This window comes from Podarcis vaucheri (assembly GCF_965113315.1).
Source record: "Podarcis vaucheri genome assembly, chromosome: 1".
NCBI lineage: Eukaryota > Metazoa > Chordata > Lepidosauria > Squamata > Lacertidae > Podarcis > Podarcis vaucheri.
The window spans coordinates 96005228-96032994 of NC_138759.1; the positions used below are offsets into that span (position 1 = coordinate 96005228).

General features: G+C 41.5%; 2 protein-coding genes across 6 annotated transcripts in view; one reads left to right on the forward strand and one right to left on the reverse strand.

The window, feature by feature from the left end:
* OSBPL11 (oxysterol binding protein like 11) overlaps positions 1 to 27767 on the reverse strand; it is a 43335-nt gene that overhangs the window by 7164 nt on the left and 8404 nt on the right. The window contains exons 1-9 of one of the 3 annotated variants that reach the window (XM_082235323.1): positions 25708 to 25772; positions 16047 to 16115; positions 12114 to 12289; positions 10640 to 10719; positions 9605 to 9784; positions 7115 to 7316; positions 5794 to 5939; positions 1368 to 1508; positions 235 to 724 (exon numbers count right to left, since the gene is read on the reverse strand). In XM_082235323.1, coding sequence (XP_082091449.1) covers positions 235 to 724; positions 1368 to 1508; positions 5794 to 5939; positions 7115 to 7316; positions 9605 to 9784; positions 10640 to 10719; positions 12114 to 12289; positions 16047 to 16115; positions 25708 to 25721 — 1498 coding nt within the window. In that variant the 5' untranslated portion in view covers positions 25722 to 25772. Of the gene's footprint in view, positions 1 to 234; positions 725 to 1367; positions 1509 to 5793; positions 5940 to 7114; positions 7317 to 9604; positions 9785 to 10639; positions 10720 to 12113; positions 12290 to 16046; positions 16116 to 21998; positions 22153 to 25707; positions 25773 to 27767 lie in introns of those variants that run through there. The other 2 variants (XM_082235324.1, XM_082235322.1) reach the window with 2 other exon arrangements.
* The window catches only part of LOC309539434 (glycerol-3-phosphate dehydrogenase 1-like protein), a 30826-nt gene continuing 28606 nt past the window's right edge, over positions 25548 to 27767 (forward strand). For all 3 annotated transcript variants that reach the window (XM_082235695.1, XM_082235694.1, XM_082235696.1), the window contains exon 1: positions 25548 to 25655. The gene's annotated coding sequence lies outside the window, so the exon portion shown is untranslated. The remainder of the gene's footprint in view (positions 25656 to 27767) is intronic.

A 27767-nucleotide genomic window follows, 5' to 3' on the forward strand; every position in this document is an offset into this window, starting at 1 on the left:
AGGTCAAAATCTTGTAAATGGGGGGCCACAGCACACAACTGCCCCCCCCGGCTACATCCATGGGCAGGCCACAGTAAGGAAACAAGGTCAGAAGGGAGCTACGGTTAGAAAAAGATTGGAAAACACTGGGTTAGCTGACAAGTAAAGCACAAGTGGTGAAACACACACTGTAAAACTGACCAAACATGAGTGAGCCGATGTGGCAAGTGGCTAATTGCAGCGTTCTTCGCTTACCTTCGCCAACCATAGTCACTCCTATTGACATTCCTAGGAATTTACTTTTAGTCCAGACGTGAGCATTGACACACATATTCCTTTCTACACATTCGGCATAAAACCCTGAGACTGGAGGGTGATGGGACACTTGTTCCGCTACAAATCTGACTGTGTGGTAGTCCGACTCTGCTTGTTCCTGTGACTCTTCTGAGACAGTCCCTTGCTCAGAGAGGGAATGGGACGAAGAGTTACTACTCGTGTCGGACGGTACTCGGCTCTTCCACGAGCAGTGAAACGTTTCCCCGATGATCGGGTTGTATGGCTTTTTCGCTATCGCCCCTTTGCGACCTTCATGAAAGGAAGTGAGGTAATATTCAACAAAGCGGATCATCCTCTCCTCGGGGCTGGCGCCGCTGGAAATCGCAATGAAGAGATCTGGGTGGGACATGAAGTCAGCATACATTTCCAGCAAAGAGCGTTTCTCTAATATAAAAGTGGGGAGTACCACCTGAAAAGAAAGAAAGGCATGAAGCACACCTAAAACTTCGAATTGCAAGTGACTGGATAAGGGTATAACGCTTTTCTAAGCAAAGAGCACAACCTTAACTAGTGCAAACAAGAGGAAGACCTGTTACTTTGTGTATTCTTAAAACACTATGAAATACTTCCTCCTTCTCCTTTAGGTGTTCCAACACAGTGGAGGGTGGCTGTCTGAAGCTAAGGCATCATTTATACTTATCGGGGCTCCCTGAGTGTTCCAGAACCCCGATTTTCCAGGGCTCTGAAATGTACACCAAGCCTCCACAAGTGCAGGAAGCTTCCCATTTCAGTCCGTGGTGGTCAACAGGAATGACAACCTGGGGTGAGATGGAGCTAGTACACACACACACACACACACACACACTGAGCAGATTCCTTATTACCCAAAAGAATTCCTAAATAAACAATTCTGAGAGCACAGTTCAACTAGCTGATATAAATTCAACTGGTAGGAATGTCTTCAGCGAGGGCTTTTTTGTGGGAAGGGGAGCAAAGGCTTAATTCCAAGTTAATTAAGTTGTCTGTGCAAATCCAGATGTGGCTGGGCCAGCCTTCAGTTCCAGAAGCACTTCCCTCTCAATTTCAAAAAGATTAATGTTTCAGTCACTTACTCTTGTTAAGTCCATGCCAAGTTTGAGTTGAGACAGGAGATGCAAGATAACGCTACGCTGTTCTTCCACGGCTCCAAGGTCATCCTCTTTAAGTTCACATGTATCCTCTATCTCCTCATCTGGGTTTATTTCCTCTGGTTCCTAGTGTAAATTCCAAAAACAAATGACACTTCAAATAATTTACCAGCCCTAAATATCTGGGCTTTATAACTTAATCCCTCTTCCTCCCAGGCACAACGGTTCAGTCATCCTCCCAAACCTCACAGATAATCACTCATGTCTTAAGCAACATCATTTGTAGGAGTGATACTGAACAAGCCACTTAACAACAGTTAAGGCTGCAAGCTTCAATTAATAGCGTGATCCTGAGAATGACGAATCAGAAGAAAGACTTAGTTGCCTAACTAATTTCTTGGGCTGACTGAAGAGAATATCACTGTTCATCCTCCACAGACACACTAGCTCTCTTCTCCCTATGGAAGTTTTATTTTGTAAAAAAACACAAATTTTATTTTTAGTTTCTCTACAACACTAGCCCATATGTATGTTTTCACTTCTAGGAATAAGAGACACAAGCTAGTAAAGCTGACAGCACTCAGTTTAAACCAATGTCAGTGTATCTCTTCTGCAATATGGGTGGGATTTCAATATGCTCATTTTTTGTGTCTCTAGGGTGCTATTAAAATAGGAATTATTATACAATCTGGATTTCTACATTGATAAAAAACAAAGATGGTTCAACAATGAATAGTAGCCTTTGCTTACAAGTTCTTATGCTGTCCAGGAGCATTCTTTAATGATCTCAAACACCCACCTCAAACACACTCAGGGTTTTGGTAATATGCACATTTACTTGCTCTGTTAATTAAAAGCTGGGTGTTTCATCAACTGCGTTTTAACTTCAGCTGATAGACCTGCTTAACAGATATAATCATATTTTGCCTTTGATGGAACAATTTTTTTTATATTTCTATTACTTGCTGTCAATTTCCTGAATTGAACAAGACAAAATCACTGAGTGGGAAATTTAAAAACCCACTTTAATAACAATTAAATGTAAAACAAAAATAAGAGGAGTAACATATGTTATGTTTAATGCTAATGATGCTCAATTTCTCCTATGTAGAATGATGACTTCAAGTATTACAGATGGAAAAAAGTGGGAACAGTAAAAGTTCTCTGACAGACTTGCCCTGAATATAAAATGTGCTAACACACAAAAAAAGAAATAAATGAAGTATAGCCTGCATGTATCCATGTATCACAGATTATGAAGTTTACTCTCCCAGAAGGAATTCCTGCTTGTCCTAAGTGGAATAGCCAACTACAAAACGGCTATAGACCAAGCATAGAAGAAGTATTTAGTAAGATGACCTGGATTGCCAGACTCAAAGGTCTATTAGCTCCAATGGCAGAGAGGGAATGATATATTCAGTATCATGTCTCACCTTGGAAGAGGCAGACTGAAGACAAAGACAGATAAGGCACACCAAGTATTTGTTTTTAACTAATTTTAATACTGTGTTTTAAATTGCTGTATCCCACTCTGGAACCTTGTGGTGAAAGGCAGGTAACATTCTGAATAAACAACAAGGAGTCTTATCCACTTGGCCACTATGGTATCTATCAAAATGAGCAAAGCCTTTTCAAACATACGGACCTAGGAGTTACCCTCCATATTCCACAAAATATTTGTCAGTGATATTAATAAAGACTGCTTATAGAACAGAATAACTGTGAATGCTTATTGTTCCCATGTCCCATTTGAAGTGCCCTTCAAAGCTATACTGAGTAGACATCTTCCTTTAATAGTTCCTCGGAAATGTGCAAAAACATTTTCCCGCTCTTCCCTGCTTTCTCTACAGGCACCAAAATGCATCAGTATCTTAGGCTGTGACAACGATTCTCCAGCAGAAGGTCTGGGAATGCCAGTGGGTCCCAGTGCACTTTCAAGTGGGCCTCACTGACACAGCCCACACTGTGTCTCCTCACTTGCCCGCCCTGCCCCTGCCATTTTGATTGGACTGGTGCCAGTACCAGCAATTCCTTGCAGAGAAAGATGGGCGGGAGTCAGAGTTGGGATGGGGGAGGAAAGGGAGTTTTCCTTTCTCTGAGAAGAAAGGGCAAGAGGAATGGAAGGAAATTAGAGATGCAAAAGGCTAATACAGTGGTACCTCAGGTTACAGACTCTGCTAACCCAGAAATAGTACCTCGGGTTAAGAACTTTGCTTCAGGATGAGAACAGAAATCGTGCTCCGGCGGCGCAGTAGCAGTGGGAGGCCCCATTAGCTAAAGTGGTGCTTCAGGTTAAGAACAGTTTCAGGTTAAGAACGGACCTCCAGAACAAAATAAGTACTTAACCCGAGGTACCACTGTACTTAAAAATAAGTAGCAACTGGAAACAGAAAGAAAGGAGATGAAAAGAAAGCTGTTGCAGAAGAAAGAAGTGAACATAAAAGGGTAAGGGAGGAGGAAAGGCAAAACTGGCAGCTTAGGTAGATAAGGCACAAGTGTTAAAGGAGAAGAAATAACAGGAGATGAATAAAGACTTTGAAATGGGGGGATAATATAAAAAGACTTCTCCATCTAGAGCCTCTGAAACAGCAAATTCTAACTAAAACAGGCAGGCTGTCATATCACCTCAGGGCCAGTATCTGTACTGCGGAACTTCGCTCTGCCAGGGAATTTAGAGATTTCTGAAGTGGAATTAGATATCAATAAAGAGCAATGTCAGTACCTGCCAGCTGATTATGCCTGTCTCCATCTCTACCTGCCACCATTTTGTAATTGTTTCTGCCCCTGCCCTGACACCCAACAGTTTTGTAAGTGCTAGCCTTCAGTCCTCTCAAGTGGGCCCTGGGGGCAGAAAGTTTGAGAACTGCTGGGATACCTGAATTAATTTTTCTGGGATGGAACTATGGTGGATATTCATCCCAGTGCAGGCAGAAAAATAGCTGAGAGAACAGTCACATTCACACTACTACTGCTATTGTGGAAACTCAAAAGCTTTGCGACAGGCCTTGCTCATCCCAGCAACTGGGAGAGAATACTAAGAAACAAGGGATACAGGAGCAGAGGTTGGGGGGGGCAGCAAGAACAACATAGGAAGTGGGCTATGAAACTGACTCTTGCCTATGGCTGGTGAGGGAGATGTGATTTCATTTTAAATCATCTAGTTGCATCTTACTAAATGAGTTTATTTTTTTGCTTGTATTTGTATTTACTTGTACTCCTCTCCCAGCCTTGCAGTTCCCTGCTCACGGCATACTGCACTCCGAATTCTATTCAGTTACATACACTCATCATTTAGGAATGCTTGGGTGTGTGGAGATTTCTGCCTCAGTGAAGAATGGGTTGGGCACCAGGTCTTTTCAGGTACAATTCAGTAACTCTTCTAGGTAACACCGTCAAGTGCTGCAAGCAACAGGGTGTGTAGTGGGAATTTGCCATCTCCTAGAGCAAAGTATGGTGGTAACCAGGGAGAAGTAAAGAAAAGCAGTAAACAGCAGTCATCAGAACAGGAGCAGCAGCCATGACGGGGTAGGCAGAGAAAGGGAGACTATTTTCTTGCATTGTCTCTCCAGGGTGCGAACAGCTGCTGAACTGTCAGTAAGTATGCTGGCATCACGTTCTTCCAGTAAGGGTATTCCACTTCTGTAACTCAGTTTCTTGTTTGGAAGCAACCATGATTCAAAGCCTAGCTTTGGCTTCCAACTCATTAAAAAAACTTAAACACACACACACTTTAAGTAAAGTTTAAATCAAATAGGCAATCACTAAATTTCTTCATTTTTAATGTGGGAAATGAAGAAATGACAGCATCCATTCACTACAACTTTCATGGTTTGCTTTCTGAAATATGGTCGTATTACAATTTTTTAATAGCTTTCATTATATCCTTTCAATTTAAGATATTTTAAGATCAGATATGTAGTTTTACAATGAGATCTTACAGCTTGTTGCTCCATTACTATTCTAATCTGCTGTTCATTTTCAAGAAAGGTATCTATAGATTAAGTGACAATATATATATATTAAAAACATCCAGTTGCATTCTCACTTTATCTTGACTGATTTGGGCACATATACCTGGAAAGGTTTTCACCGTTTAATCTGCTTATGGCTTTGCAACTATATTTAACTGCATGGGATTTATTATAATTTTACTTAATTATTCCTTTCATCAATGCTACCTTTTCCATATTTCCTCCTGTTAATGACAGAAGGGAAAAAGCTGCAACTTAAGAAGTGATACCTGTATTGATACTGTGTTACACTCACAGAAACTGTTTACACTCTGATTTTTCTCAATGATGCCTACTCAAAATAGTAGTATATTAAAAGCCTGAGCCGTCCCCATTTCTCAAGTAAAGGAGGAAAAAAACAAAAACAAAGCACACAACAGGGGCTTTCATGTTAACCTTACCCTGGTTAGCTGACTGGAACCTGAAATGGACTGCTCCTCTCTGATCGATGATGGCTTGTTTTGATCTGCTGGGAAATTCTGATCTGCTCCATTTTTGAAGTGGTTTGGCAGGGAGATCTTTGGTTCCAACCAGCTGATAGTTGTCCCTGAAGCAAACGAGAGTTTACGCTGAAACTTGCTCATATTCTAGAAGCGTATTTTGTTTTTCGAAAAGGCAACTGTCATTAAGCAGCTTTACTCCCCCCTCCCCCCAAAATGACTAAAAAGCAACTGAGCTTGCTCAAGCAGCTACAAAAAAACAAAGATGGGTGCAGGAGAACACCACCTCCTCGGGTCATTAGAATGATGCCTGTGATTGGGCCATGATGAAACACACAACTTGCTCCGGCGGAGGAGGAGATGGGGTTACGAAAGGTGTAATCAGACACCAGTTAAAGAACCCAATAAGACTGGGTTGTTACGTAATCCCTTTGGACAGGTTGCAGCATCGACATTCTAGCAACACCATTAGGGGAAAACAATTGCAAACTGCAATTTATTTCTAGGAAGTAAAGCTAAAACTAAAGAACACACGTTTTGCCAGAGGTCTTGTTGGGGCATTGACGGGGTGGAGGGAATACTTGGTTTTGCACAAGTTGAATAAATCTCTGTTGAATAAATAATAGTTGCTTGAAAATAAAAGCTGCATCATTTGGAAAACTGTCACCCGTTCGTTTAATGATTCTGGTGTCTCCAATTACCCCCCAGCTAGTCTATCGGAATGGATACAATTCCTCATCAATAATGAAAATGTTCCATTCTGTTCTCAAAGGCTAGTGTGTGTAGACTCTAATAATGCCCTATTAAAAGAAACACATACACAAACTTGAATAAAAGAACAGTCAATCTGGGACATAAACATTACTGGTAACTTGGCATCTTCTGCCGATCACAGTGCCGGATTCTGAGCTGAGCTGTTACACCATACAAGGACCCTGGGGAAGTTCAGCAGCAGCAGCAGCTATCTAGGTTGACTGAACATTCCCCTTCGGGTATGATCTGAAGGCACATGAGGCCACCACCATTTGGAAACTAAGCAGGGCTGGTCTGGGTCTGGTGCCTGGATGTTGACCACTTAGGAATGCCATGTACACCATTGTGAATTCCATGAAAGGAGTGATGTAAACTCATGATAGGCAAATGCTAAAGTGCAAGCAGCAAAGTGGGAGCGTAAGAACTCCAAAGTACTGAAGGCATTTAAATATGTTTCCTATTTTGCACGGAAGAGAAAGATCAATTCAAGGCTTTATTAAAAGAAGAAGACAGAGCAAATATAACTCACCAGTAGGTAAGGACCCTTTTTGTTGCGATGCATGCTGGAGCTGAAGAATGTGGAAACAATCGTTTAAGCAATTCATTGTGGCCATAGAGGTTGCCTTGAGCATCAGCAGGTCTTGGTCCAAGGAAGAAAGATGGCCAGAGGAAGGAAGACATTCTATGTTCCTTATCAAGTCTCTCTGCTGTCCCTCAGCTTGCGACATCATCTAGCAGGCAATCAATGCACAAAAGGCTGAGATTTGGGTCATCTGAAACATCAGCTGAACTCTTATTTACCTAAAACCCCTTTTATTCAAATTCAGTGTGCCAACGTAACATTACGAAAAGAGCACTCGGGCTTCATCCAATCCCCTGAACTCTTCAAACATCCAAACTATATAGATTGTTAAATGAAGCTACTTCTTACTTCAGTGGAGGCAGTGGAACAATGTCCTTCACCATGCCCAAGAGCTAACGGCTAGTTACAGGGGCACAGGACAGGTCATACGTAGCCTGCCTTCCAGAAAAAAAGGGACAGCCAAGGGCTCAGCAAAAACATCTGGGGTGGGTGTGTCTGCCTCCATTGCCTCCCAGGTCTCTGCCTAATTATAGGGCCTGCCTTGCATTGCAGAAATGGCTTGAGACCTCAGGTGGTTCTTTAGTCAAATTATCTTGGGAAATAACTCTATCTAAACTCACCTAGCCAGTTTTTTGGCTAACCTATGCATTCAAACCAGCAAGAACATATTGCATATTCAGACTAAATAAGCACACACACACACACCAATCTATTTTTAAAAGCATCATAAGATGGTGCCAATCCATTCCTTTAGAACCATAATTATATAAATGATCACATTCCACTCCTTTGCTGACACCTATGGTAGCAAATTGTTAGTTATTTAATTTATAACTATTGCGTTTTTATTGCCAGGGAGAGGCGATTGTGGGCCTTTTTGTCTCACATTCTAAAATAACACAGTTAGCCTTGGTTGGGCCAGTGGGTTGGGGTGGGGGAAGGTGGAGAAGACAACCATTTACTGTGAAATGTCTTGGGCTGAACCTGAATGGAAGAAACATTTGTGCTAATAATCTACCACACCAAAGTATCAGCCCTATATTAAAAAGAAGCACTATTCTTTTCTCTACTCAAAAGTTTTATCTTTTGTGGATGCTTCAGATGGGATGGAAACCAGGTACGATATCACATATCTCCAGAGTCCTGCACCTTCCCTCTTGTCTTGTCTTAACCCCCCACCCCCCCGCTCTCTGAATGAAATACTTCAGCATTGTTTTTAACCACAGTCAAAGATTAACCACAATTCTTCACCATCTTGAAGCCTCAAACCTGTCCAGTTCTCTGTCCTGCTTGTTCTTAATGCTCTTTTTAGACAGAGGAAAGCCAGAAATGTGGTGTGGTTAACACTGCCGAAGCAAAGCCAAGCACCAACCTAGAAGTTAAGACACAGTAGCAGAAATAGCTCCGCTTTGGATTTATTGAGACTTTAGAAATCCACCTTTTGAATCGAACTAGGTTCACCCTGACGTTCATCATAGTTGGTGTTCAGTAGGAATGAGGAGTTACCATATCCTCACCCTCAAAACCCAAGGGTAAAAGGATGTCAATGGATCCTAAACTCCAGTGTTTTCGACTTTGTTTTGAGCAGATGATGAGCAGGCAGCACAGGACGTCTTGTCCATGATCACTTGAGAGAGTACTGAGAGCACAACTGGGTCACTCTACGTTTTGGCTACGTGATCTATTATGAATGGCGATCTCAACCTTCTGTAGCCAGCAATGAGAGCAGATTACATAGATAATTCACTGCACAGCTTATTCAAATGAATATAAGGGAGGCTACGAGAGGGAGACTGATAGAATTTCATCACCATCCAGTGCTACATTCCAGCCCTAAGACTTATTACAGGAGTGATGATGGAACTAGTCATGTGTTTCCTGCTCAGTTTCCTAATTTAAAGAATCATGGTCCAAGTGTCTGAGCTTGCTTTTCAAGAAAGAGCCAATCCCAAGTTCAGAGAGTAAGGTATCTCCCCACCCCTGTTAGGTCAAGATAACACCTGTAATCCCTTAGTTCCATGTGTAAGATTTTCTTTCTCATCATGAAAGGATTATTTATTTATTAAATTTATGCCTTGCCTTTCCATACAAAATACTCAAGGAAGCCAACAATAAAATAAATAAGTCGCAACTATCACCCCCGGGTACCCAGATAAAGAAGTATAGAGAATGGAAATAGCAATTTATCAATTACTAGTTTTGAGGCAGCGAAGAATGAGAGCACATGTTGAGGTCAATGCTCACTGCCAGCTTCAACCCGAGTAGATTAAGGGAAAAGTAACCAGAATAAGTCATTGACGCTGCAAGGTGTAAATTACTATTATCATAAATTCAATTATCATGCTGAATTTCAGATAGTACAGGGACTGTTTGCTTCCCAAAGCAAGCTATTCTTAACCAAGAAACTGGTAAAAAAGAAGTTAAGATTATACTAACCTCTCGTACATCAATTAAATGGTCTGGCTGCAAAATGGGAATTCTCCTCCCAGCTGGCAGCTTGTGATGCCCAACATTAAAAAAGGAAGCTGCATTTTGGCTGGGTCTTCTTTGCACACCAGGGGAGCCACTTCCTTGAGATGCAAGAGAGAAGCTGCGAGATTTCAGAGGAGGATTGTTCTGGTGAACAAACATACATATTAGGAAATACTTGGAATCTAATCTTTAAGTCTCCACCTTTTTTTACTTACATACATATTAAGTACATAGATATACTATTAGAATATGCACCCAATAATTTCGAAAACCCTGAGGACTGGCTCAATCATCAACATATATTCAGGCCTTGACCAATGCTAAATACTCATCAGAATACAGAACTAGCACCCATGGGGCTGCTGCTCCATCTCCCCCACCATGCTTCAGTGTATAAAAGAGAATAGACACCTTCTCTGTTGTGCTGTACGCACTGTACACCTAATTTACATCTACAAGAAAAAACAGATTCACAGTCTAATCCCATGCATGCTTCCTCAGAAGTCCATCACACTGGGTTCAACAACGATTACTCCTAAGTGAAAGGGCTGCAGTTTCAGTTTTAAGGACTACATTGCCATTACAATTTAAGGAAACAGACTTCAGATCTCCCAAGTGCAGAAGAGACAGTGGTCCATGGAAAAAGCCAAACCTAGTTGGAAAGTTGTAGAATTTCCTTCTCTGGGTGTTTAGCTAACTACCTGTCAGATTATCTTGTTTTATTGAACAGTGCCATTAGAAGCTATGGAGAAGTCACTTCAGTGGCAATCAGAGGAGGTCCCCGCTATTCAACTATTACAACAAATACACGCTTAAGTTTGCAGCGTCACATTTCAAATAAAACAACATTAAAACCTAATTCGTCTTGGCATTGCTGTCATCTTTCTATGGTAGGCTCACGCTTCTTCAGCAATTGTAATTATGACCCTTTAAGCTACATAATTGATGGGCAGTTTAAATAACTGCTGCATAACTTAAAGTATACGTTACAGACAGTACCTTTCCAATTGCTTCAGTGTGGTGCTGTGTGCATATCTGAAGCCTGCTGACCCAATGCTGCCGTTCTTTGGCATCAGTAGCTGGATTTAAAAAAAAAATCATCAGAAGGAAAAGGAAGTTCAGAGGCAGACAAAGCAAGAATGCAATTATTTATTTCAAGTTAAGTTTTGTTTAGGGAACATCCCAGCAATGCAGAAGGAGAGGGTGTGCAAAATGTGGCATAGATACAACCTGTGGCACCTCTTGCTTTGGGTTACTGGGTCTTATCCTGAGGCATATCATAACTCTAACCTCCCACTGCAATGGTTCTGTGATCGATGTAGCATTGGTTGTCCACAGTACGCTTTTAGGTGATGCCAGGGCCACAGCAAAAATAGAGGAAAATGTTTTCTACAGCAAACAATGGCAAATGTTGAACTAAAACTACTCTTCCTGCACTCTGAGGAAGCTATACTGAAAAAGGAGGGTGCACATGTCAAAAAGGAGCGCTAAGCCCTGGTGGGCCGCCCCTTATCCCCTTGTTACTGACGGACAGTCAGCCAATCAGGATTTTTCTTCTTCACTTCTCACTTCCCTCTGTGATCCCTGACCTCTTGTTGTGGCCCCCCATTTATGCATTTTTCACCTGGGGCCCCCTTAGAATATCCTGGTGGGCCCCGGTTGGGAAACACTGTTCTAACACACCCACACCTTTTCACAATCCACTGATTGGGCTGGGACAAATATGGGAATCAGATAAGTGCAACTGTAAGATATACTAAGTGTTGCAAGTATTCACTATGAGTCAGAAGGAACATTACAGTCTGGACTACAGCAGAAAGCTCCTCTTCAATGAAATGTGGCATTTGTCTGAACGCCTGTGTAAAAGGGTGAAGACCTATCAGCCCTCATTCTTCAGCAGTCACATTTTGCAGCTATGCATTTTAGTAAAAATTGGCAGCACATTGATTGGTTACATCTCTTGTTTTGACTAAAAGCACCACTCTCCCCAAACAATGCATATAGAAAAAATGTGACTGTTTTTATGCCAACTATCAAAGTGGAATGGTTAACATGATTTCAATTGTTTAAAATATATATTTTTAAAAAACTTGAATAAATCTCAAGAACACACGGTAATTAAAATACAAAGTTTTGTATATACCTATAATATGCATATAAATATTTTACCACATGGAGACATTATATTCACCAACATTTGTGTTATAGTCATTATTCCTAAATTAGAGGATTTCACTTATCTTTAGTATATCTCTTGTCTACTATGCATTTTTATGTAAAAAGAAAGTGCTTTATACCTCTAGCAGTTTAATTTGTAAAAAAAAAAAAATGTTCAAATTCAGACACAGTAATTTTTCAGAATGCACAAAACAGCAAGCAGACAATGACTTGAAGAAGACAGCTACCCAAAGACAAGCAAAGAAGAGGCAAGGCTTCCTCCTAGTGGGGAAATCCAAGAACTACGGAGTCTTACCTCGCAGCTTATATTGTTCTCCACTAGCTGCATTCACTGTGAACGTATGAGAATCTTCATCACTAGGAGAGATCACAGCTCCAGCCAGCTGTAATGTACCCCTGGGCTTCTGGTTTCTCAGCTGTTCATTCACAAAATACTCCAGGAGACCAGCTTCATTGTTCAAGACAAAATACCTGTAAGTTTTGAGGGAAATAAACCATGTAAGAGTAAAGCAAGACTAAAGGTTAAACAAATTACTCTTTACACAGATGGCCATATTTAGATATTTTGGGATTACAGAAAACTGGGTTGTGTCAATAATAGAAGTGATTAGTTTTGGAATGCCCATCAACTGACTGATCAAATATTCCTTGAAGACCAGTCCGCCAGCTATAACCAGTTTCTTCCTGTTAGTTCAATAAATTGACTCCCCACTCAGTGAATAAACTGCCTCTGGATCCACAGTCATGCTAAATGTACAGGCTGAGGGACAGGACCTCAGATCCTGCAGTTCCCCAGACTGGCAAGGAAGTCCTTCTACCACAAAGTAATTGTACATGTGCGTGGACATTTTGTCCTTAGAAAAATATTATTTCTCCCCTTGTACGTGACTCTGCGCTGCTACCGAGGCTAATGTTTTTGATGTGGGGGTGGTGAGGCTTTTCAGAGCAGAACACTGTTAGGCCTGAATGTTGGGGGATTAGGTCACCAAAGTTCATCAGAATACTCTCTCGTCACCAGAAAACCTCTTGAACTTGGAACTGGCTTAGAGGGTCTGCATCTGGTGCTGGGCCATAAAAACAAACTAGGAATACCACTGCTGTGCCATCCCCCTTTGCTGCTCAGTAACCTCAGTGACTGAACTGGCTGAAGTGGTCTCTGGCAAGATTTTGGAAGAACAAGGACAATTATTCTAGGCAATTTCAATTTTCATGTGGGGTCTACTGTCAGTCCAGCTTGGCATTTCCTAGCCTCCATGGCTATGATGGGAACGCCACAACAGACCGCACAGAACAGAGCATACCCTGAATGTGGTTTTTGCTCTGAACAATGGGAGGAGCAGTCTGAAAGGAGGGGATTCCACAATACCCCTGTGTCACGGACAGACCACTTACTGGGAAAGTGCGGACTTCTGGTGCCAGTGTCTCCCTACAGGGATGGAGGACCAAGAGGGATAGCCTACCCCTGAGATTTATGGAATCCAAGGGATTCCTGAATGATATCTGGGGGATTTCCCACAGATGAACCTGTTGAAGATTTCATCACATTTAGAAAAAGTGAGGTAACACACAATTGACCCTGAGTGTCCTCTCAGGTGCTGCAGAGTCTAGGCAGCCCCATGGTACTCTAAGGAGCATAGAAGATGAAGCAGGCTGGATAATGACTAGAATGCAAAAGGCACGTGTCTCATCCTGAAGCTGATCAAACACTAGTTAGAGTGCACAACCATGCCGACTATGCAGTAGTGTAGATGGCAAAACTTTATCAGATGCACTGCACCTTCCAGTAAATGTCCAACTGAGTTTTCTAATGTGGCCTGAAGTTTGATCACAACTGCTGTTGCGGGTGGACCTGTAGTATCCTTGGAAGCCCTTTGTGACCATTTTGCTTTGTACTTTTGAGGACAAACTCACTTGATGCCCGAAGGACATCTCTGTTGAGGTGTCCGTTGCCATGTCTAACCTGCTGCTGCAGCCTGGTGGCACTGACAGGGAACACGCAGCAATGCTCTCTTGACCCCTGCTCTTCTTGGCTAATAAAAACTAGGAGAAAGGGTGTGACTGGGTGGGTTCAGAATGTAGTTAACACATTTCTGCATTGGGGAGGGTCCCTGCTGTCCTCAAGGCAGCAGAGGTGTAGCCACTCCTCAAGCAGCCTACCCTGGACCTTTGATATAGGGCAGCTTCCTTTCCAGAGGAGGAAAGTCATGGTGGAATCATGGTGGAGCAACTGCAGGCATGCCTAGAGGATACCAATTTTCTAGACCCTTCCCCGTCTAGGTTCAGGCCTGGTTATGGGATGAATCACCCTTGGGTCATTCAAAGGATTGCCTTTATTAAGAGCAGGACACAGAAAGTATGATCATTCTCCTTCTATGGTTTTTTATAGTACTGACAATGGCATCCTCTTGGATTACTCTGTGAAATGAGTACAGGAGGGACTGCACTGTATTATCTCCAATACTCATCTGCAGGGTGCAGAGAGCAGGTTTAAGACCCTCTGCCCAATATTTTTATTTAGCCAGAAAGGAACATTTAAGAATGCCACATGATGTTTGCCTTGCTTCCAAAAGATAGAAGTCCTTTAAACTGTCTGTGCATAGGTTGTGGAACTCCTTCCCTATTACTATTAAGCAATAACAATTGGTGCTTTGTTTCAGATTCCTGCTTAAGACTCTTCTGTTTACACAGGTCTTTTCTGATGTATGGCTCAGTCACTGGTTATTGTGCATTGCAGCCAATATATTTGCTAAGTACTTTATAGGGGGAGGGAAACACAGCAGCAATTTAGGGTAGAATCATCCAGATTAGGGAACAGGGCTTAGGGACTCCTCCCCAGCACTGATGCTCTGACCAAATTCAGAGTTCTATGCCTGTGTTTAAAAAAAACGGGTTGCTGCTGTTTCTAAAAAAAGATTGGTAGATCCAGTCACATATCATGCGTGGCTTGGTCCAAAGGGTATACATACTTCTGTTGCTGTACTTGTAAATTATGTGTACATCATTTTTAAAACTTGCTAAGTTGTCCTAGACATCAGGGCTGGGGAAGTGGGATAATTTTTTGTGAAGGACTTTTGTGGCACTCTGATGGCTCACACACACACCAAATAACACTAATGATAATTATATACTACCATTTCCGTTATTAAAAGATGAAATTGTGCTACTGCTGCTTCATCACCGCCTGTTTATAAGACAATAAAAATGCAGTGGTTTCCTATGGGGTTAGTTTAATCACTATGTAGTACCAATAACAAAATGTGTATTTGGGAAACCTCAGTGCAACGAAACCTAGTTGTTGACACATTGAGAGTTCAAGTTCAAACTGCACAGGCAATAAAGATGGGAGAAGCAAATTGATACAGCACATATTTAGAGGAAATTGTGAAATGCTGTTCCCTTAGCTCAAAACACACAATGAAACAACAACTAAGGCATTAGGAGAGTAAAGGAAGGTGAAGTGCTTGGTTCACTTTTTAATTCTTCCCCTTAACCAGCTCTAAAGTCCAAGCGAATTTAACAGGCTTTTAAAATATACTGATGTGATTAACCTGAACCAAAACATAGTGCATACTTCAGAGAGCGGGGGGGGGGGGGGATAAGGAGGGGCATACCCAAATCTGTCAAATCTAAATAACATTGAGCTTTCGGGGTAGAAGGAAAGACTGCAGGGGTTGGGAGCAACAGCAAAATTTGAATTCCTCAAAGCCTCTTTAGATTTGTGAAAAACAAGCATTTCAAACCTTTTTCAAATGTCTCCAAATACTAGGTATGCTAAATATTCTCCAAGAAGTATCTCAGAATACCATCAGTAATATTCAACAGGGATGCAGTATTTTCTCTTGTAAACACTATGCTTTTCAAATGTACTGTACAATATAACATTTGAAAGCAAAGCATGCCTCATTATTTGCACTTTACTCCCAAATATTAACTGTGCTCTGGGTTTTTCGAATGTGTTTCATAGCAGAGTTTTCCCTCAGAAACACACAAAACCTACTAGTCGAATGAGGGCATTTACAGCTCAGGCAATCAATGCCTGGCACAAAAATAAGAGATTACTGATGCAACACTTCTGCCTTTATCTGTAGTTTGCTTATCCTTTTCTAAAACAGAACAAAAGCAGCCCTTGACTATTTCCAACATTTTAAAACAAATCCCTGCCTACTGATTAAGACAACTTCATTTCATCATTAGGTAATACAGTGAATTTTTAAGAAACCGTACTTACCGGTACTGCCAGCCTGTGACAAGATTTGTGTATTTCATTAAATAGCCCGATATATTTTCCATGTGGTCACTGTGACAAATATAAGAACAAAGTCCATCAGAAAAAGAGTAATAATGACAATGAAAACATTTCACGTAGAAGTTCTGCAATTTCATATTTGCACCCTAAACCTTCTTCCAATAACTTTATTTTTAGAAGCTGACTCTAAGTCAGCATTAATGTCAAATGACTCTGAAACAGAGACTGCTGCAAGTGCTTGGTCTTCTCCTTGTCTTTGCAGTGTGGATTCAGAACTGAGACGCTTTACACCTACTACGCAGATTAAGGGGAGCCAATTCCAGCATTACTGACACAGAAACCACTTTGAATCTGCATTAAAATTACGCGGCACCTCTCATTTATAAAGCTTCAACATTAAGATTAAATTACTCAACACACTTAAGGTTTCTAATTTCCCCCAAGATTACGTCTGGGCTCTTGGACAACTTTTCACTATGAACATTGTTCTTAACTAAGGCTAAAAAGAACAGGCTTAACAGAATGGAGTTAAGCAAATCCATCACTGGGCAATAGTAATTAAGGAAAGAGTTGTGTTCATTTCCAAACACACTGTTCTTGGAACCTCTAAATGCACATTATAAATTATAACCCTCATTGGAAAATGGAATATTTGGTGCAATTCCAAAAATCTAAAAGAAAGCTCTGAAACCCTGCCATGGTTCAGAAGACCATAGGCTTGTTTACATGTTGCACTGAACACAGATGCAAGCAATCTTTACATACATGCAAGTGTTTGTGCAAGCATATGCACTTCCTAATTGATAAAGGTAAAGGTAAAGGGACCCCTGACCATTAGGTCCAGTCGTGACCGACTCTGGGGTTACGGCGCTCATCTCGCTTTATTGGCTGAGGGAGCCGGCGTACAGCTTCTGGGTCATGTGGCCAGCATGACTAAGCCGCTTCTGGCAAGCCAGAGCAGCGCACGGAAACACCATTTACCTTCCCGCCGGAGCGGTACCTATTTATCTACTTGCACTTTGAGGTGCTTTCAAATTGCTATGTTGGCAGGAGCAGGGACCGAGCAACGGGAGCTCACCCCATCGCGAGGATTCGAACCCCCAACCTTCTGATCGGCAAGTCCTAGGCTCTGTGGTTTAACCCACAGCGCCACCTATACAGCTCAACTAATCTGTATAGGCTGTGCACTCATTAAATGTTATATGTGAAGGTCTGTAGAAGTGTACATATCAAATCTTTGTGTAAACAGATCATACACTTGTTGAATGTAACATCTGAACACCCTTCATATCTTAGCTTAATAAAGTTCACTAGATGCAAATAGTAAAAAGCTGCTGTCTCTGTCTCTGTCTCTCTCACACACCTCTCCCTCCCTCTCTCTGCCTAAGTGCATTTCTCCCTCACACAAACCACACATTCAAATATACCTCCCCGCTCAGACACTAGACACATATATATCCATCTCTGTGCCCAACTGTGTAATTCTTAAAACACACAGTCCTTTCATGGGGTGAAGCAAGTGCCTTCTGTAAGCCACCCAGAGTGGCTGGGAAAACCCACCCAGATGGGCAGGGTATACCGGTAAATAAGAATATCATTATTATTGAAATTATTATTTTTATTCTGCCAGTTCCAGGTAGGCAACAAAGAAGCAAAGAGGATGGGCCACTAGGCAAGCAAGGAAGTCATTCCTACCATTTCTCCCCCCTCCACAATCCTTGCAGACCAACCAAATCCAAGGCAGCAGGCCCTCCCAGCTCAACCCTGCCCCCCCCACCCCCAAATATTGAGGGTTACCAAGCTGGCAGTCGTAGGCGCCATGGTGCCTGGAAGAACCAGGGAAGGCCTTCTGCATTGGTTACCCCCAATTTAAAGAGTGTGCCTGGGCCACTAATGAATGGGCCACAGCACCTACACCAGACTCCCTCCTCCCTTTAGACACTGGATTCCCAGTTAGCATCAGCTCCACCATCTATTCTATATATAGTCTGTTCTTCAGCCCAACATGGGCAGCCAAGACACTGTTCCTAAGTGAATCCGCTGTTAAAGAAGCATACTGCTGTGTAATGCAAGTATACTGACATGTTACTGCCATCCTTTTGGCAATCTCTTCCAGCAGGTCCACATGGACACTCAACAGAAGAGGACAGAATGAAACCCTGACATGCCAGCACAGAATTACCAAAGAGTGGAAGAACAATCCCTGATCTGCCTATGAGACTTGCCCAATCAAAAAGGAGAGTTCCACTTCTGGGTTCCTAATCCCAGTCAGATCCTATAACTGGCCAACCAAGTTGGGTTGATGTAACTCTGAAGTGATATTTCCAGCCCTGGTTAAAGTACATCAAACAATCAAGCTGGAAAATCTACCATTCAATGAATGCCATGCTGCACTGGGAAGTTGTCAAGGTAAAGCAATGCTTCTCCGTGGTCACTTGGGAGAAAAGCAGCCCTGCCTGCCTAAACGCCAGGAATAAATATTTTAAAACCTATAGAAACTCTAAAAGACCTATAAAAATCCAAAATCAGCATATCCCATACAGCTAAGGGCACAGAGATATTCTACTAGGCACAGCCTCACTAAGCAAGTCAGCACTGCTGGGTGCCTATTTCATGTGCAAAACACAGAACCTGTCCTAGATGCAAGCTGAACTGAAGCATTTACTAAATATAATGACCTATTTTTCATTTAGAATCCTACATCAAAGTGCCTTCCTTTAGAACTGCGTTCACAGGGTGTGTGAATAATTGAAATAGCATAAAAGAATCAGAAACGTTACTCATTTCAAGGGCGAAACAGAGCAACACATCTCATAGTGGCGCAAACTGCCAATATTTTTAAAGTGTTGGTTGGCACAGAACGTGGCGTCTAGTACTTTTTCTCAAATTACATCAACATAGAACTACCTTGCCACAATTTGTAAAGGTGCATGTGAATTGCCGCAAGTTGTAGTTCAGAGGCTTGACTCTTTTAACAGAAATTACGGCAACATACGAATTAAGCAAAATCCATGATGAAAAGATTGACGAATTACAGACCGAAAATATAGTAAAGATGAATGAGTGTGTGAATCAGTGGCTGCCTCAGCAGAGTAATCAGGCATGTATATCATAAATCAGGTGGCTATGGTATTAAAATCTGGCTCCTATAAAATGCTTATTGCAATGTGGAGGAAGATAGATATTCCTTTGACCATCTTTTCTCTTTTACTACATAATAATTCTGGAACAGGATATTAAGATTTAATCATGTTAGTTTTGATGATTTAGTCAATGAAATTGACCATTTTACATATGGACATAGATCGGCCATAGTGGTGCAAGCATTAGGGAAAATACAAAAAAAAGTCTCTTGGTATCCCAGTTCAAGCTTTGGGAACTGCTGAATTGGACTATTGGAATGCATGGGCTACCCATGAGGCTGATTTGGAAACTGCAGCTAATATAGAATTCTGCAGCCTGGTTTTTCCTTCTGAAGTAGTGAGACTAGTAATTTGGAACAATGCTTTTATTGAAATCAGACAGCCACCAGTTTTGGAAACACTTTCGTCAAAAACTTTTAGAGAATAATTTTTACCGAGTGTTGGTCATTTCTTCCATATTTTGTTTTCTTTATAATTTTACAATGTTTTCATGATTCTGTTGTACATCGCTGTGGTTTTTAATGAGTTGGCAATATGTGTGTGTGTGTGTGTGTGTGTGATAAAAATACACACTACTCTTGTCCATTACTCTTGTCCATCTTGTATACGACAAAAAGCTTCATTCCATTGTTGTCTCTGGTGTTTTTCACCAGATTCTTTCTTTGCCCTTCCCACTTGCTGAAGAAAGTCTCTTTCCAAAAGGCTAGAGGAAATATTTCTAGCCATCAATGTCTAACAAAAAAACCCCCCAACAACAACAAAAAACACAAAAAACCCACATATTCTTTGCTGAGTGAGTGACTGGTTGCTGATCACAGTGAATGTGCTTGTAACAGCATCTATGTCTGTCTGTCTTCAATCAACCCAAATGACATGGAACACAAGAGATTCTATCCAACATGGCACTACACTGAATCCTTACATCAGTGCAACGATTTCTAATTGCACAATGGAACCTTCTCCCATGCACCCCCTCGATTTGTTCCAGGGGTTCCCTGAACACTCCTGAAAAATTTGAGGAGGGTACAAGGCATACAGTGTGGGAGGGGGAAGAGGGAGAAGGTCCCAATGTGCAAGAAGAAATCCTTGACAGGAAAAGTTAGTTGAACGTTACCCATTATGTTCCAGCTTCCTCTGGTTCAGCAAAAGCATTACTTTTGCTAATACTATATTAATTTACCGTAATTATGTACCAGCAAGGTAGGCAAACAACAGTATGTATCAGAAGAAAATGCACTGGCTATGAAAGTCACCTCCAGGAATGTTAATGTGTCCCAAACTTTGATTTTAAATGCAAGGAAGAAGTAGCGCTATCCTGCTTGACATTCACACTACAAATGAAACCGCTATAATTCTGTGCTACTGTTCAAGAGCACTTCTTAGTTAAATACCCACTATCTGAAGAAAAGAAAGTCATTTTTATCCAGCATCTACAGGAGAAACATTTAGCTTAAGCACCACTTAAAAGAGTTAATGCACTGCGGCCTCCCTGAAGTGGTGGGAAACACAAGACTCTCTGCTTAGGTTCTGCTTCTGTTTACCCTGTAAACACAAAATCTCAGCAAATGTGTAATGCTATTGTTTTTTCCTGAGGTCAGGTAGGGAGAAGAGGGTACTTCCTGCACGCACCAAAATACTCATCCTACCCCTTTTCCTGTTAACTTGCCCCTGCAGGAGAGGATAGGAGTGCAAAACAGGAAGTAACCACAAGCAAATAAGATTTGGCCAGTCTAAAACAGATTTTCAAAAACTGCCGTAAGAAAAATCTCAAGACTGGCAAACTGTCCTTTAAGCATCCCCAACTGTAACAGGCAAAATAAAAAAATTCCTTCCAGTAGCACCTTAAAGACCAACTAAGTTAGTTCTTGGTATGAGCTTTCGTGTGCATGCACACTTCTTCAGATACGTATCTGAAGTATCTGAAGAAGTGTGCATGCACACGAAAGCTCATACCAAGAACTAACTTAGTTGGTCTTTAAGGTGCTACTGGAAGGAATTTTTTTATTTTGACTATGGCAGACCAACACGGCTACCTATCTGTAACTGTAACAGGCAAAAACAAGATAGGTTGTTTACTTCAGGTCCAAGAAAAGTGGACTGAAGCTCCAGAAAAGAAAAGGAGCACAGCCCACTGGCCCAGTTGATGCTTATCTATCTGTAGAAAACCAAACTTATAATGGGGGAAAAACAAGTTGCTTTGCTGTGCTGATGCCCCAAGCTTAGTGTGAAGAGTGGGGAGGACTTGCACCTAACTGGGAGTGATGAGGGAGTGAGATAACTCTGCCACTGGTCCTGAGAGAGGAACAGTCAGGGGTGCGAGAAGAAGAGATCAGGGGAACTTTCGTGCTTCCCTTGGCAACTGTCCATATCTCACATTTTAAAACCCATTGATCTAATGCAATGAACCTTACAAAACAGCTCTGTTCTAAAACAGTACAACTTATTTATATCACAGGCAGGAAATGCAGTATTAGATCTCTGCAGAGCACTGTGAGGATAGGGAACAGAGCCCACAACACCATGATTTTGCAACACAAAACTACTTATTTGTGGCAGTTCCAGTTGCTAAACCCTGCTGCCTAGCCTGCATCAAAATCAAATCACGTGAACTAGCTCTCTCTCTGAAATTAAAGTGCTTAAAATGAGGAGCTACACTCCCTACTCAGTGCTGAGAAGCCTAGAACAAGCAAACAGTTCACAATCAATTTGCAGTTCTGAAACAAATGGCTCACATGTCTGGCCAACGTGCACCACTTAGAAAGTAGCTCTCCTATCAGTCTCTGAAACCTACCTTTGAAGGGTCTCTGAAGAAAAAGCATAGAAAAGCGGAACAATCCCATAAACAAAGACTCATTTCCTCTCAGCTAGAAAGTGAAACATGTTTTTAAGCAGAAGGTAGTAAGCCTTAGTGCTCAAGGTCTGTTTCTAGCCCCTTTTACATACCCAACTCCTCCTGCCCTGCCCAGAATGGGTTAGTTAGTGTCTGTAGATGAGAAGCATGCGTCTACATCCTCATGACCAAGTTAAGAGTCTTGTATGCTTCCACTTACTTTGGCACAACAGTCAACAACCCTCGTTGACTTGCTATCTAAGGCATGTTTTAAATTCTGAACTGAGCAGTGTGAAGTGTTGAGATAACCGAAGGCCACTTCAAAATGGCTCAATGAAGCAGCAGTTTCAGGACTTGATCTGAACTAGAACTCAGTTACAGCATTCACTCCTGAAACATATCACACACAATAGCAGTACATGCCTGCAGCTCACGGAATGAAACCTCTCAAACTTTGCAACTCCAAAGGCTGCAGCACATATTACGTGTGGCAGATGAACATTTATCACCCTGTGTACAGGCAGTGGAAAAGAACAGACAGTTTCACCTTTCTAGTGCACACACCACATTTTTGTGTGTGTACACAGAACATTTAGGCTGCTGTTTTATGCATGTTTACTTGGGAGCAACTCAGTGGAACTTAGTTCTAAGTAGTTCACTGCTAATGTGTGAAGCAGCCCTTTCAATTGTATCGTATATTTTTCAAAAGCTAAAATCTGAAGTTGTACTAAGGAAACACATTTCACATTCAGAAGAGATTATTCAAATTTAGTTCCTGCAGAGAGACTGAAAAGAATGTCAGCTAGTGATAAAGCTAAACTGCCATTCATAATAACAAGAACGAATTCTAAGGATGATACTCCAGGTCAGCTCTTAGCCTCTCGGTTCCTAAAAGTTCTTCTTCAAGAAACAGGATGCTGTCACCTTCTCTTGGAGACTAGGACTTTGCATGTTGTTAAACAATGTTCTCCAGGCATATGGTATGGTTAAAGAGAAACACACCCATCCCCCATGAAACTATTCTGTTGAAATCCCAAGCATTTAAGACATGGAAGAGAAGGAATGGAATTTTCCACATCTTATAAATAGGCCCAACCAATTTGATTGCATCCCACAGTTGGAACTATGGCACAGGGCACCAGCACAAAGGCAACTCCCAGAAGAGGTGAGTCCAGGCAAGGTCAGGCACATGAGCTGGAGTTGTTGACCAACAGGAGCCAAGGCAAAGTACATAGAGAAAGAGAGATCTTTGGGAGCTGTTGTACCAGCAAAGGTCAGTCAGAGATTGAGATGCTAGTACAGATAAATAAACTCCTTCCTGATCAGCAGCTGACTGCATTATACACCTGATGCCTCCTCCTGAGTAGGCTCGTCCTTCTGAAGCTACCTTGTAATCACTCCTTTGTCAATTCATTACCTACCACAGGGCTTGCCTTCATCTTAGTTCATGGGAGTTCGGCATGAAGGGGAAAGAGCCTGGGTCCATTTTATGTGTGGTGCAGCAGCTCATCAGGGGCTCCAAGAGAGTCAGTGTGGTGTAAGAGTATTGGACTATGACTTGGGACACCAGGGTTCAAATCCTCACTCAGCCATGAAGCTCGCTGTGTGACCTTGGGCCAGTCACCATCACTTACCATAAACTACGTCACAGGGTTCTTGTGAGGCTGAAATGTGGAGGAGGAGAACTATGTACACCATCTTGAGCTTCTTGGAAGATAAAGGTGGTACATACATTTAATTAACTAACTAACTAATTAGCTAATTAATTAATTAATAAGGTGTCCTCATTACCTGGAGAGTTAGGTTGTTTAGGGTGCCCTTCAAGTGTGCTGGGGCTTTCTGCAGGGTCCTAAGCCACTTGCTCAAATAAATATGCACATTTTTGTTATTTTTATTTGGTTGAAAGTTGAAAAAGAAATAAAGAAGGTGTATTGTACGAGACCACAAGCTGGTAAGACTCAGTTTTTTTCAGAGTGATGAGAACAAATTGGATAATGCTCAGGGTAACCCATGAAGACAATGTGCAGCATTTATAGTTACCATTACGTAGTATAATTTCTAAGAGAATTGTAGTTCAGCACCATAGTAACTTAAAGGTTGGCTTCAACCATAATTCCAAAAGCTTATGAGCTTCCAAAATCATGAAGTCAGATCACCCACTTACTTGCTCACTAGGTAGTTTGGATCTTCTATTTATTTCTTATATTTATATCCTGCCTTTCTTCCCAAGAAGAACCCAAGGCAGCTACAACTTTCCTCCAGGAGCAACGGCCAATTTCCACAGCACTGAATGGCTGAGAGTGCCTCACTAATCACTACTTAGTCCAAGGCTGCAGCCTGAAACACATTTACTTTTAAAGTAAAAATGCATAGGATCTGGTTCTAAGTCCAATTGATGTTCACTATTCAGCCTCAGTCTCTTGCCTTTGGGAAGTGGGTCGTCCATGTACAGTACTTGTTGCTAAGTCCATACTGGAGGAAACAGCACCAAGGATTTCTTATCTCTAGAACAGGTGTCTGAAGCCACCAAGTAAGCAGATCAGTAACAATGCTGTTTCCCTAGTGCAGGCAAGTCCACAAGACAAACAAACAACACTGTGCAATCTTTTCAGCTAACTCATGGCTGTCTGATCAGATGCCAGCGTGACAGATCTTGTCTATCAGTTCAGATTTTCAAGCCCCGAAGGTCATCCCAGCAACTCTGTCAGAGCATTACAAATCTCAGGGGGTCCTCATCTGCAGCTGTGCATTACTCATTATTTACATGGCAGTGTACATTCACATTATGCTTCACAGATAGTTCCCCTTGTTTTGCTACTTAAAAGCAGGCTGCAGCCTTGTCAGAAAATATATATATTCACATTGTTGAACACACAAGTCAATTTAGTAAAGTTTATACCCCCACTAACCCAAAAAGGTTCTCATGAATTTAGTACAATGCAGTAAGAAATAGTGTTTCTGTGGAGACTTGGAATGGTAGAAAGATGTAAATACTCAGAGACATGAAAGGAGGAGAGGTCACTGCTTTGGAAGGGCAAGTCTGAAGGAACACAGACATAAAAATAGAACAGGGGAGTTAAATGGAGAGAGAGAGAGAAAGAAAAGGAATGTTAGGTAATGTAAAAGCCCACACGGTAGCATGGGAAGGGGTTGGAAAAGCTCATATGAACAACTTGGACTCCATACATTAAAGCACTGGAGGAAGCCTCCCTGAAATGACAGCTGTCTTCTTCTTATGAAGCTAAGATTCAGATCAAAGTTATTTGGGAAAGGTTAGCCTCTAATTTTAAAATACCAATATTGGTTCTAGCTGTGTCACTTTAAAGCAACTAAACGGAAACTTGATTTTCAGGAAGTACAATCTTAAGTAGGGCACCCATAAATCATTACAGAAGCACTGCAACCAATAAATCCACAAGATGGAAACATGAGAAAAAGGTGGGTGGGGGTATCCCAGTGATTAGCAGCTTACTTACTGATGTCACAATTCACCCCACTACCCAATTATGAGCCGTTTTCAGAGATATAGGACAAAATGAATCAGTAATCTGAAGAGCTGGCCAGAAGAAAGGCAGCAGAGGAAAAGCAAACATGCCTGGCTCCGCACAGAATCACCAGGTAAGGGTCTTAAAGCAGAACGAACAAGGAATAAGGAACCTTAAAGACTTACACAAATTGTGGCATAAGCTTTCGTTTGCCAGAGCCCACTTGGTCAGATTGTTAAAGCAATCATCTTAAGAAACATCATGGAAAAAATAAACAGGTCATGGTAATAGGTTCAAGCTCATTTTGAAGCTCCCAGCTGAGAATGAGAAACTGGTGCAAAGGTTAAAGTACACTGGGCAGGATACTATCTACATCAGATAAACTAATATGCTACAGGCTCTGTGCCCTAACAAGATCGGTCTCAGCAGCTCAAGCAACTAAAAATTCTTTATTATTTGGAACATGAGGTGCCGACAAACTGAACTTGGGAAACCAGTTAGAATCAAATGTCTTTCGCAAGTGGAAGCCAAGAGGAGTTTGTCAAAATAAAAATCAGAACAGAGCATTGTACGTGAGGGAAGAGATACAAAATAAAATAGGAAAGGAGGAAAGGAAAGGCTGGGATTTTTGAAAGCATCAGAGAAAACTAGCCATCAACATATTACGCAAACAAACCACCTTACTCATCAGAACAGCAGACACTTTCAATTTAATGGAAGCTCTGGCAAAGTCTCAACAGTCTAATCTCCATTAGGTCAATTATTACTACCTATAGAATTCTAATGCACCGTCCAATACCCTAATATGAAAAAATGCAGGGTTAAAAACTGGGAAAGATTCAACAACTGTGTTAAGGAAACCAATATCCCGATTTTCATTTTCATGACTTGCAACCTTAAAAAGGACACAGTGCCACCCGCTTATGAAGGGCTAAACCACACATGTGATTTTGCCCAGAGCACATTGTAAGTATTATACAAATACACTCTTTGGCCCCATAGTCATTTCCAGTAGCCCAATCACTCTAAAGTGAGCTAATGTACCCAGTCTGCCTTTCCCTGTTTTTCTTTGAGTCAGGTTTGCAAGAATCCAATTGTATCAACTTAAACAGTAAGTTGATACACAATTGGGCAAATAATCACATTTTTTAGATTTACACTAACTGAAGACATCTGAACTGGGAAAGAGATATTTGGGTTCAAATGGATAACGCAATGATAGCACCAGCTGTGGGGCAGTAAAAGAGGCAAAGTATCTAGGCATCATTAGGGAAAAGTCTGAAAATATAACACTTAGTATCATAATGCCCCAATATAAATCTATGGTGCAGTCAGATTGGGAAAACCATGTACCACTGGAGTCACCCCATTTCCCAAAATGGACAGTGTAGAGCTGAAAAATGGCTTTGCTAAGAAGAAACACTAAAGCACTGGGGGCTTTTTAGTTTAGGGAAGAAAGACAAGCAAGGGCAAGAAGGAACACTCAAGAAATGTATCAAATAATTAATGATATAGAGAATATGGGGAGAGATAAATCTTTCTCCATCTTTCATAATACTGGAACACATGGGAAGTAAATGAGATTGATGGGCAGTAGGTTCCGGACAGAGAGAAACAAGTACTTATTCATGTAATGTATATAAACCTTTGGAATTTGCCCTCAAGATGTGGTCACGGCCTCTGGCTTAGATGGATTCATGGAGGACCAGCCCATTACCAAGCTACTTACTGCCTGTAGCGCAAGTGAACTTCCAGGTGTAGAAACAATATACCAAGTTGCAAGAGGGCATACATACCACAGGGGTGGGGAACAGGTATTGCCTTCATGCCCTCCTTGCCGTGTGACCCAGCAGGACTCTTAACGACCTTAACATTGCCTTTCTCTTTTTACTGCCCCAACAGACAAATGTTGTGCTATGTAGTTATGTTGGTGCCTAGAATTTCCAAACATTTTTTAACTGCCCCTGCCTATGTGCTTCTAACTTCATTTAGCTCACTGAAGTTTCTGATAGCTCTGCAGAAGGGGGATTCTGATGAAAGGTACTGTCCAAAAATAGCGGCACTATGGAGTCACACCGCAGATCTAAGATGATTCCACAGGATGACAAATTAGTCCCAAGTTCAAAATGAAACAAAAGTTGAAAATCATGTTACATGCACACAGTATTCGCCTGATCAAGTTAAAAATGACATCCTTTGATATTTGGTAGATACTGAATGCTTAGAACTTAACCATTTCTTTGTG